The sequence below is a fragment of the Gopherus evgoodei genome, chromosome 2, assembly GCF_007399415.2.
Source record: "Gopherus evgoodei ecotype Sinaloan lineage chromosome 2, rGopEvg1_v1.p, whole genome shotgun sequence".
In the NCBI taxonomy this organism is placed as follows: Eukaryota; Metazoa; Chordata; order Testudines; family Testudinidae; genus Gopherus; species Gopherus evgoodei.
The window spans coordinates 80,638,540-80,651,224 of NC_044323.1; the positions used below are offsets into that span (position 1 = coordinate 80,638,540).

Below are 12,685 nucleotides of genomic sequence, written 5' to 3' on the forward strand. Positions count from 1 at the left end.
ATTCAATGATGGTTACTTTAATTTAGGAGAAAACACAAATGATTTGCGCTATACAAACTATGCAAGGTTCCTCATTTTACTAAGGGCTACTTTTTTTTTAAATGGAAAAAAAAAGGAAAGACTGCAAGAGCGATCATTGTCACTGTGTATATAAACTGCTGTATCCAATAACATAACAAAGACTCCTCTTCCATTGCACAACAGAGGCAATAAAAGTGGCAATCCTAGGAGACCTCCACATGCAAGTCAAATATGATTCTTCTGTTTTCATAAACTCCTTTGGCATTTATTCAGTGGAGAAGTGCTATTTATTGTCTTGGCTGGTATATCTGATGTCTTCAGGATATCTCTTAAAGAAGCCCTGAAGGATTTATACCGGAGCATGTTAAAATGACTCCTAAGTGCCTTCGGTAGTCTGGATGATGAAAAAGGCTGAACTGAAAGCTACGAGATATCAAATACTGTTTAGTGTTGACTATTTTTTTATTGAGAAGAATTCAGGAGAATTCCCTCAACGTTGTATGTATAATCTCCTATCAGTGTTAGAATTTTGAATGCTATTCTCTCTTTGAGTACCAGGTATGACATTATTCACAGTGTTTGTAGTGTTGTTGTAGCCGTGTTGGTCCCAGGCTATTCTAGAGAGAAGGTGGGTGAGGTAATATCTTTTACTGGACCAACTTCTGTTGGTGAAAGAGACAAGATCTGAAAAAGAACTCTATGTAGCTCGAAAGCCTGTCTCTTTCACCAACTCAAGAGGTCCAATTAAAAATATTACCTCACCCCCCTCGTCCCTCTATTATTCATAGTGACATTTTGGAACCACATTTGCATTGTACTTTTGATTTATGCAGTTATTTTAATCTTGAGCAGAACAATGTGATTGTGATTCATTTTTACATATTTTTTAAAAAAATATCTATGCAAGTTATTGAAAACACATCTTACAACTAAAACACATGTTTTTATCAGTTGCTGCATAAACAACTGACGGAGGGGAGGAAAGATGGTGTGTCTAAACATTTTTTTCCACTTTCCCAAGATCTGCTCCACTCAGGAGAAAGGCAGAGTTGCCATGGAGCCAGTTGTATGACTCCCCAGTTCCCCAGCTGACCCAACTCCAACCCCAGCCCTGGCATAATTTAGAGCACCCTAGGGGCTGATCTAAGTTACTATGGGTGACTATGGACCAGCTGAAAATTTTTCAGAATAATACCCTGCTCCAACCTACTTCACCATCATTTTGAGAACCTTCCCTTGCCAGGAGACAGAGGACAGCTGTGGGCAGATCCCATCCTTCAGTTTTGGGACCAATCTTATTTAACCTTTTTATTACTGACCTTGGCACAAAAAGCGGGAATATGCTAATAAAGTTTGCGGATGACACAAAGCTGGGAGGTATTGCTAACAAGAAAAGGACCGGGATATCATACAAGAAGATCTGGATGACCTTATAAACTGGAGTAATAGTAATAGGATGAAATTTAATAGTGAAAAGTGCAAGATCATGCGTTTAGGGATTAATAATAAGAATTTTAGTTATGAATTGGGGACATATCAGTTGGGAGTAACAGAGGAGAAAAAGGACCTCGGAGTATTGGTTGATCACAGGATGACTATGAGCCGCCAATGTGATATGGCCATTAAAAAAGCTAATGCAGTTTTAGGATGCATCAGGCGAGGTATTTCCAGCAAAGATAAGGAGATGTTAGTACCGTTATACAAGGCACTGGTGAGACCTCATCTGGAATACTGTGTGCAGTTCTGGTCTCCCATGTTTAAGAAGGATGAATTCAAACTGGAACAGGTTCAGAGACGGACTACTAGGATGATCTGAGCAATGGAAAACCTGTCTTATGAAAGGAGACTCAAAGAGCTTGGCTTGTTTAGCCTAACCAAAAGAAGGTTGAGAGGGGATATGATTGCTCTTTATAAATATATCAGAGGGATTAATATTAGGGAGGGAGAGGAATTATTTAAGCTTACTACCAATGTGGACACAAGAACAAATGGGTATAAAGTGGACACTAGGAAGTTTAGACTTGAAATTAGATGAAGGTTTCTAACCATTAGAGGAGTGAAGTTCTGTAACAGCCTTCCAAGGGGAATAGTGGGGGAAAAAAGACATATCTGGCTTTAAGACTAAGCTTGATAAGTTTATGGAAGGGATGGTATGATCAGATAGCCTAATTTTGCAATTAATTTTGGCAATTGATCTTTGATTATCAGAAGGTAAATATGCCCCGTGGTCTGTGATGGGATGTTAGATGGGATGGGATCTGAGTTACTACAGAGAATTCTTTCCTGGATGCTGGCGGGTGAGCCTTGCCCACATGCTCAGGGTTTAACTGATCGCCATATTTGGGGTCAGGAAGGAATATTCTTCTCGGGGCAGATTGGCAGAGGCCCTGGAGGTTTTTCGCCTTCCTCTGCAGTGTGGGGCATGGTTCACTTGCTGGAGGATTCTCTGCAGCTTGAGGTCTTCAAAATTACAATTTGAAGACTTCAATAACTCAGACATAGGTTAGGGGGTTGTTATAGAAGTGGATGGCTAAGATTCTGTGACCTGCATTGTGCAGGAGATCAGACTAGATAATCATAATGATCCCTTCTGACCTTAAAGTCTATGAGTCTATGAGTCTCCACTGGTTCTGGCAACTTTGTGTTACTTGAGCAGCACAATTTGATCCTCTCAGTTTAGCACAACCATCTGTATCCCTTGGTTGAAGTCTTTGGGTCAAAAATACTACAGTGCTGAGTGCTATATAGACAGATGGTACCTGAGGTATCTGAAATTCACTTCTGCTATGCCAGTGATGGGCCTTTCCCAAACCACAGTCAGAAATGGGCCTGCTTAGTGAAAGTCTTGTGATATGGCCAAATGATGATTTGGGACTAGACCAAGATCACCAAACTCCTTGTGATTTGCATTTGAGTACACGCCATGGTTAACATCCACTGGGTCACCCAACATTTGTCAAAAATGTATTTGTATCATTTTAAGGCTCCTATTAAAGGATTGCATTTGCTCCACTGCTGGTAAAGACCTAATGTCATTTCCATGATAAACTAGCATTTTTGAACAGTTGATAACTTGGCCATAAATTTGCTGTGTGCTGGGTTTTTACAGATAAATCCTGTACCTGGCAATTAATGTTTTCATCTTGAAAATTCTTCAAACAGCACACATATACCCAATATATTTCTAAAATCTCCAGAGGCTCCTTCATTGTCTATTGGATCTTTAATGCACGTTTTAAATATTCTGGACCTATTTCTGTCCTCAAGTAAATCATTCAGTAGATAAATTGGCTAACTAAGCACAGCAGAATCTCACTTAGGGTTTATCAAGTCCCATGCACAATACAAGAATAGTTTCTTAGTACTGATGTTCTATGCCCTTGCTTTGTCATGTCAGTTTTGTGCCTGACTTTCTGACCACAGCCATGCCTGTACCAATGTGCAGTTTGCGGAGTCTGGATACAATGTGTAAAACAAAGACAAGGGAACCAGTTTCCCTTTTGCCAACCTACATTACTTCCTACGCAACTACCTCTTGGCAGGAGGGAAAATAAAATGTGACTTCTGCTTCCAATAAATAATTGATTTTTTTAATTATTCTTTTAATTTTCTAGACAGAATCATGAATAAACTGGCAGACAAGCAGGACCAGAGGATACCATGAAGAGAAGTTTACAGGTCCTCTATTGCCAACTGTTTCGTAAGTAGAGATTTACTTTTTCATTTATTGTGAGAAATATATGATTCAATCTCTCTCTAAAAATAGTAATCGAAGCACCAATTTAGGGAGGTCCTTAGGCATGTGCTAATGAAATCAATGAGACTCTTCATGTGCCTAATGTTAAACATGTGCTTTAAGTCCCTAGTTCAATCATGCATTTGGAAGCATGTTAAGAAAACGTTCAATCTTCAGCTAATTTAGCAGAGTCTCATTCCAAGGTGAAAATGCAGAGCAATAATCATCTAAACCATAAGAATTCACGGAGGAATGAAATGTAAGAAGTTTGGGGATGGTGGTTGGTAGCAGGAGGTACTGGGGTATATGGGCCCTTTAAGAGTAGAGTGTGGGGGAGGGCACAAAGGACCTGTTCCAAGGATTTGGGATGAACAAAGGCCCAGGTAATGGCCTGGCAGTTGAAGAGGGGAAGCAGGAGTCTGATGCGGGGAAAAACCCTGGACACTATTTCTTTAAGGGGCCGTGTAGTGTAGGGTGGGGTAGGGCTCTCTTTCAGCCATTCAGGAGCAGCACTCTGGAGGAGGGTAGTGTCTAGACTACATTGTCCCTCAGAACAGGAGAGACACTGGCAAGAGTGGGAGGTCAGAGCCAGAAGGCTAAACTCCAGGGAGACACAGATGTGAGAGGTGACCCTATGAAGAGCATGCTGCAGGGCAAGAGCTCCTTGTGGATGGCAGAAGACTCGGAGATAAGTATGAACCTTTGGTGTGCAATGATAGACTTGGCTAGGGGGGAGCCTCTGGTAGCGGCAGCCCTGTTACACAGGATGTAATGTTTTGCTTCTGCACTGTTTGCTCAAACTGGCTTGGGTTGGGAATACAGGAAAGCTGTTACCAACTAATAATTGATTATTTGGTAATCTGTGTGAAATGCATCAGTGGCTTCTGCCTAGTTCTCAGTGGATGGAAAACATCACAATAGCCAATGCTGGTGGTGGTCTCAACATAAAGACCAAAGTCGGAATGGAAACGGAAAATGGGAAACCATCCCACACCTACAGGTGAGCCTTCCAGATCACGGGTTAGGCAAGACAATGGGAAGAAAACTGGATTGCTGTTTTATGTATTTGTAGATAGATGGAATCCATCTGTTCTCAGTGCTGTCAATCTCGCAACTTTCCTGTGGAATGAATTCACTTCCATGCTTTAAAAAGTAAATTTAAAAAGAGGGTGCAAATATGATCATTGCTTATTGTTTGTTAATGATATTTTACGAAGTAAAGTGTCTGTTCACAACAGTATTCTGGTAGAATTTTTTAATGTTATCACCTCACTCATTATGCTACCCAGTTCCATAAAGAAACCTAATTATTAGGATCTCTTATGTTCATTCTTCAAATTGCAGTGATGTTTTCCCAGTCACTACTAATCTACTTAACTAATCTTTTTTTTTAAAGCGCAAAAGTCTTACTATTTTGCCACAAGTTATCTTTAGAGGCCCAGAATTCATACTATTTGAACAGATGCATGGGACTTAAAATTCTGTTCCATGGAGGACAGCTAGGTCATTATCAAAGAATAATGGTCTAAGCACCCAGAGCTCAACTGTGAGGGACATATCTTCTATTGGTTTGTTAGAAAAATAAACCTAAATATTAGTAGGTTTTATAGATGATCATGGGAATCCATTTAGTGTTCTTCATTGTCATAAGGATGCTAGCTTATTTATTCTTGTCCTCTTTATTTATGACACAAATACAATGTAAAGGAAAAGGACAGTGGCTTACCAGTCATAACTCAAAGGGACAGATACTCAGCTGGTATAAATGGTCAAAAGTCATATTAGTCTTAACTAGGCCCATCTAATAATAAAAGACTATTAACGTAATTCTACCTTGCACTGCTAAACAGTCTGTTACAAAGTTTGCTGTTTTTTTGCTGTATTTTTTTTTCAGGGTAGTGTTTTGAACGTAATAAAAAAACTTGGAAAAATCAGAGGGAAAGAATGAGGAAACTTCTGAAATTGTATGACTAAGCAGTGGCAATGAAAACTGCATGGTAAACTTTGAAAAATGAAATGTAAAAATATTATTTTTAATCCCAGTTGAATGACGTTTTTCATTTATTTGTATGAACTCAACAATGGTATATAGTAATGTAGCTAGCATTACCCATTCCTAGCTTTGTAGTAAGTATTCTGTCGGTGCAGACATTCCAGCAATTACGTACATTTTATACTATACATGTATTTGGAGCTATTATAAGGAGCTATTTCATTGGTTTGTTTGCTTTATAGAGCCTAAGGTCATAAGGCTTTTGTTTGTTTTTTTTTATTATTCCCAGTAAACTAGTTTCCTCATCTGTATCAGATAGACATATTGCTTTAAGCTAGGCTTCTTCCAATTGCTTCATAACCTCAATTACAATCTCCTAAGAGTGTATTTTACAATAAAACAGATGGAATTATTTTTAGTGCATGTTTTGTACATGTCTTTTGTGCCACGAGGAAGTACCCACAATGTAGTCCTTACATTTCATCTATACGAAGGAGGGAAAATTGCTACTACAGTACAGCAAAAGAACATACTTTGGGGAAGATATCAATAGAGTAAGTCATCCCTAGGCATGATTCACCATTGCCATGCACCTTACGTTCTCATTCACAGCAGTATGACGTGGGTCCGGAATGCTGCCAGTTCTATGTGATAACAGTTTACACTCACTTTGCACTGGGATAAGTGACTGCATGAAGTTCTAGGCAATGGAGAATTGGGCCCTTCATGGCTACTCTGCATGCAGTCCCATTTCTAATGTTCCGGCCATTGCCTCAGTCAAAGATTGGGATGTAATAAACAAAATGTTCATGTAGATGGATAGACAAACCCTGTCTATTTTAGGAACAGCCATGTTTGCTGTAGAGTCTAAACACGGCTTCCTTGACCAGTATGAACAGTGAATTCCTCCCCGCCACCACCCAAAGGTTGCTGTACTTCAGAGCCACAGTCCTCAAAAACAGGAGCCTGAAGTTAGGTCCCTAAATCCATATTTATGCATCTGAGCTATGGGAGGCAGTCTGGTCCAGTGGCTAGGGCAGTGCACTGGGTTTCATCAGTCCTAGGTTCTATTCCTGGCTCTCCCACTGACCTGCTGTGGGACCTTGGCAAGTTGCTTCGCCTTTCTGTGCCTGTTTCCCTGTTTTGTCTGTTTAGATTGAAATCTTTTCAGGGCAAAGGACAGTCTCCAACTACGTATTTGTACGGTGTCTAGCACAATGTGGCCCTAATCTTGGTTGTGGCGTCTAGTTGCTATTATAATATTTATTTAGCCACCTACCTGACTATGAGACCAGGGAAACTGCTAGCTGCTCAACTCTTGAAAATCAGGGAGGTGTCTAAGTATGACTTTAGGAGACAAACTGTAGATGCTAAGGTGTGAAATTCTTGGCTAGCCATCTAGACAGTCCATAAAAAGGTTTGTAACACTATTCTAATATGGTTCTCAGCCAGAATATCCATATGGGCTGGTCAGGAAAATCATGCTAAAACCCTGTTACAGCAACGCATGTGGCTTTTGTATTTTAATGTGGTTGTAGGTAGCCTGGATCTAATCCCAGCTGCCAGGAGGTAGCCTTGGTAAAAATTATGCAGCTACATTTGGCCCCCGACAGGAATTCTAGGCCATGCTGCTTTACCTCTAGTGATTCATAATTTATCTATTAGTAATTTAAACATGTAACAGGTTCTGCCAAGAAGCACTGATTTCAAATTGCATCATCAAAAATACTGTCCAGGCTGAAATCTCTGAGAAGTTTAAAAAACAAATAAAAAGATCTCAAGAAACCTGTTCCCTTTTTGTTTTGTTAGCAAGAGCTTTGATGTCACCAGCTGGATTGTGCTGATGAGCACCAGTGAAAACAAAACGTTTGTCCACAGTTTGCTGCCATTTGTTCTAGACACATTTATGGATGCAGTTTGTTGCCTCTATAATGATGAACGTGCAAATGACTTTCCCATGAGGCAACACAATATCCTTTTTTTTTTTTAACAAAAACCTAATATGGCAATATAAGCCCTGCAGCTTGATACACAAAATACAGACATATTGTGGAATGCAAACATGCATGTTATTTTACTGTAGATGCATTTTTCACACAAGAATTTGAAGTTGTATATAAACTAGAAAAAAATGGAGAGTGAGGCCACTGATGAAGCCTATGTCTGACAACCTGTGGGGGATGATGCTTCTATCTTCAGGCGTTTATTTCATTGAAAACGATGAGGATATGATTTCTGTTTATCTAGCTTGCCAGGTTCTGTATGGGCACCCATCACGGTGGTATCTGGAAAATAAATGCAAGTAAAATCCCAATTATAAGTATTTCTTATAATTCACCTCTCTGTGCCTGTTTCCCTGTTTTGTCTGTTTAGATTGAAATCTCTTCAGGGGAAAGGATGGTCTCCAGCTGCGTCTTTGTACTTTCTTCATGCCATTGCCACTTGGTGCATTTCCAGCATCAGTGTCTCACTGTTCTGTATTATAGGCTTGACCCGATACTCACTGAAGTGAGTGGAAATACCCCTATATATTGATCCCATAGACCAGGCCCTATGAAACTGGCTAGGATCTTGAGACTGCTCCCATTAAATTCTGTGGGAATTTTACCATTGATTTCAATGGAAGCAAGCTCCCACAGTGATAGTTTGGGGTGCAGAACTGGAGCGTATGACCTATTTTAAGCTTTTGCCATGTTCACTAATATTTACTGTTCTTTCTTTTGGCTGCACTCTTTGCATGGGATAATGATTGCAGTCTGGAAGCCCTAGTTGCTAGCACTATGTGTGGAAGCTGCTGAGATTTGTATTCATGTGGGGACATGCTCCAATATTGCTGTTAAAATATGAATGAATATGGATATTGCTTCCAGCACTGGCTTTGTACATTGAGAGTTCAATTTTCCTTTTAAAAGGAAATGACTTTGGTGTTTTTTTTTCTATTACTCCCACTTGCACAGCCGTCCCTTTGCACCTCCCTGAACAAAATGGCCTTGAGTGATTGTGTTTCATAATGTGGAATATCATGAGACCATTTTTCTCCCAGTGCTCTGAGTGCAGTTAATTCTGTTCATCCTCAAGCCATGGCGGCCTTGCTGTATTCCTGTTAATTCACTTGGGGTGAAATTCAGCCCTGCACAGAGGACCAGCACATGGTCAGTGGTCTACTTAAGTCCAATTTAGGAGTGGGCCTGATAATTGGCCTTATGATTCTGTGGCAACATAGAGTTAGAAGGTACCGCGAGGATCATCTAGTCTAACCCGCTGCCAACATGCAAGACTTGTGTAAATAAATGCATGAAGCATGATTGTCAAAGAGCCCAATTCTGAGTGGTTTCTGAAGGGTTCTCAGCACCTTCAACTCCTAGGATCTATTCCCCACCACCAACAGGAATTGACTCCTGATGATATCAGTTCTTGCTGCTGACCTCTTGTGTAACTAGGTTAGTGTGCATTGCTCTTCACCTAAGGCATTTTATGGCCTTTCCTGGTGTGTATGTGTGTGTGTGATCAAAGAAAATAACATACCCCCCCCCAGCTTCTCTGCTTTCTGGGGGTTTTGAGCTGGTATCGGAAGTTTAGGTCACTCTTTGCTATTGAATTCCATTCCTGTTTCTGAGTACATTAGTCACATAAAGAACCATGTTTTTTGAGTGTAGAGAGATCAGTGTATCCCTGCAATGCAAAGCATTTTGGGAGCTGATCCTGAGAGATGCTGAGCAGGCACAATTCATACAGGAGCTTCTGCTGGGGTGCTCGGGGGACGGAGGTGGTTCTGCACTACCTAAAGTCTGGTTGTACTGCCACAACCTGGCCCTTGAGGTGACTAATAAGTATTAATAATGTGCAAAGATGAGAAATACTTGGAATGCACTGAATGCTTCCACCTCAGTTTACAGCCTTCGAGTAGTCACCAGACTGATCCTGCCCTTCATATATATTTTAGGGCACAGCTCCTTAAGTGGTGTAAGGTGGCCTGTTTCTGCTTACTTCAGTTTATACCCGTTGAAGATCTAGCTGTGTATATATAATATATGTGATATGTTTAAAAATACTGGAGATCATTTGATACAGATTATTAGGAGATTTCTTTCTATCATTCAAAGGAATTTTCAGAAACAAAAGAGAAAAAGAATATTCCTGTTGTTTACCATGCAGGAGTATAGGTGTTGGCCTTGGCAAGGTGCATGTTGGGAAGGAGTTATCTAGCAATGGAGTCCATGTGTTCTGTGCTTAAAATTGGAAAGGGAAACAGCTGCTGGGTATGCAGTGTTTCACTTGCAAAGCTTCTTGGGATACTGCTGAGTTTGAGCCTTTAGATTTGTGTGTCACATGGCTTGGTGACAGATTGCCCATCAGGCAGCTCACAGCAAGCAATAATATGCTCTGGCTTCCCTAAGAAATCAATTTAAGATTGTTTACGTTTCCCAACAAAAACTGCACCTTCTTAAGAGAGTCTGCTGTCACTACTTTTCTGTCACTATGCAACTTGTGCATGAGAGCACGTTCTCTATTCAGCTGTTGTGATTCTCCCATGGAAAAAAGAATCCAGATAATCTTTTTTTTTTTTTTAAACCATTTAAAAGTGAACAGAAATGCTTTTATAAATTAATACAATTGTGTGTGCCTCTTTTTACTGTGTGCAGTGTAGCTTCAGTAACAAGCAGTTCATTGCATTTCACATGAACATTTAGATCACTTGGCACGTCAGTTCATTGACTGGATGAATGTAACTTTTGGAAGTCAGCTCTTCCTGCATATACTTGTGATTATGAATTTGAAACTTGCTTTATGAAAACATTCTTCAGATTTACTTTACATTTGCTGTTTCAGTGAATCTTCTTGCCAGAAAATGTGTTCACTAGAATTTTCACAGAAAGCAAACACAGTTAAAACAAGTCATTACCAAGTTTGAACGTGTGGAAAATATTTTGCATTGTTCATCCAGGGCGAATTCTAAATTTGCAAACCTGGGACCCCCAAACCACTGACATATTGTAACAATTCCTCCACTAAGCTTTCAGATTTGTGGAAACGTACAGCGATGTAAACCATGGGTCTGACATTAGACTATGGCCCAAGGCTGTGTATTTCCAGACTGTAGTTTAAGTCTGTGACAGTGAATTTGGGATTAAAAGACAATAGCATTGTGATACTGGCTCTTTCTGTCAGCAGACAGGCAATTGTGGCTTTTCACACTTTATTCCAAGAACACTATCAAATGCTATATCTTCATTTTTATGCTTATAGTGACATTGTTTATATAAGAACCCTGAGGGTTTTTAAAAACTAATGAGAATACGCATCGTCTCCTAGTATTCTTAGTCTCCATGCATTCACTCACCAGAAGTGGAAGGTTTTTGTTAACAACTTCAGTGGCTATCAGACTAAAAAACTGAGAAATATTAAAAATATAAGATTTTTGTTTTGAAAACTAGTAAAGAAATGAAGTGAATCCCTAATATTCTTTTAATTCTGAATTATCTGTGTTTTGGTCCTCTTTCCATCACAATCAATCTGCCTAATCTTCTGTTTCAGATTTGGTGTTTCCCTCAAGCTTTGTCAAAGAGAGAGATTTTAGAGTGAGAGCGAAATAGGCGGGGCATGAATCCCCTCCCCCACCTATTTTTTTTAAAGGCCCGTTCATCTGTCAAACTTCAGGAGTAACAACTGAGCAGGATGGTGCTCATGTGTGAGTCCTTGAGACACCATATCAGGCCAAGTGAAGGAAGAAATGATACTGATAGGCAAGCTCCAGCCTAGGTGCCATGGGTGAAATCCTGGTCCTATTGGGTACATCTACATTGTGATACAGAACCTATGGCACCAAGTCTCAGGGTACATCTACACTGGGATTAAAACACTCACAGCACCAAATCTCAGAGCCTGGGTCAGCTGACTCGGGCTCCCTGGGCTTATGTGGGACCATAAAATTGCAGTTTAGATATTTGAGCTGGACCTGGGCTCCCCATTCAAAGGGTCTCAGGGCCTGGGCACCAGCCCGTGTCTGAACAGTGACATTGCAGTTTTATAGTTCCACAGCCCAAATCCCATGAGCTGGAGTCAGCTGACCCAGGCCAATTGCAGCCTTGCTGTTGCTCTTCTATCATAGTGTGGCTATACTGAGGTCAATGGCAAAACTCCCATTGACTTCAGTAGGGTAAAATCCTGTTCCTAAATCCTCAATCAATGGCAGTGCTTTGTGTCAATATGTGATAAAATAAAAACACCCTTTCAAATATTAATTTTGTTTTCAAACCCCTCCTTTGTTTCCATCCTAAACACAAAAACACTGATGATTTGCACTCAACACATTGTTCAACAGAGTAGCAATCAAACCCTGATCGGGCAAAGCAGGTAAATATGTGAGTAGTCCTGTTAGCATCAATTGGACTACTCAGGTGGTAGAGTTACACATGTGCCTGAATGCTTTGCTGGATCAGGGTCTCAGTGATGTGTGGAAGGAAAATTCTTATGGCAGCACAGACTGTGGCATCTACTGTACATGAATAACTAAGCATCCCTTAGATCGTGTTACTGAAGGGTGTGCAGAAATAATGATTAATTTTTAGACATTTACCATACATTATCAGATATTCCCCTGTGAAGCCGCAAAATATTTGTCCATTTGACATTGTCATTAATAACAAAATAATTCATATATCTTTTGTATTTCGATTCTGGATAGTATCTTCACATGTTAAAATGAATTTATTTTTTGCAATGCCTTTGTAACTTTTCTTCCTTTTTCTTGTTTTATTATATCTTTCAACACCCTGCAGATGTTCTCAACATTGATATTGACCATCAGTATAGCAGTAGAAGAAAATCCCTCTTTTGTAGCCAACTGAAGCCTGGAAATAATCTAGAAGCAAACAAAAATAAACCATGTGCAATACAGAGCTGTCACTGGAAGCATTCATTATGTTCTCTCAAAT

General features: G+C 40.0%; 1 protein-coding gene across 7 annotated transcripts in view; it reads left to right on the plus strand.

Moving 5' to 3' along the window:
- TMEM108 (transmembrane protein 108) overlaps positions 1-12,685 on the plus strand; it is a 348,023-nt gene that overhangs the window by 217,366 nt on the left and 117,972 nt on the right. For 5 of the 7 annotated variants that reach the window (XM_030551122.1, XM_030551124.1, XM_030551121.1 and 2 more), the window contains one exon: positions 3,636-3,721. In XM_030551122.1, coding sequence (XP_030406982.1) covers positions 3,682-3,721 — 40 coding nt within the window. In that variant the 5' untranslated portion in view covers positions 3,636-3,681. Of the gene's footprint in view, positions 1-3,635; positions 3,722-12,685 lie in introns of those variants that run through there. The other 2 variants (XM_030551123.1, XM_030551127.1) reach the window with 2 other exon arrangements.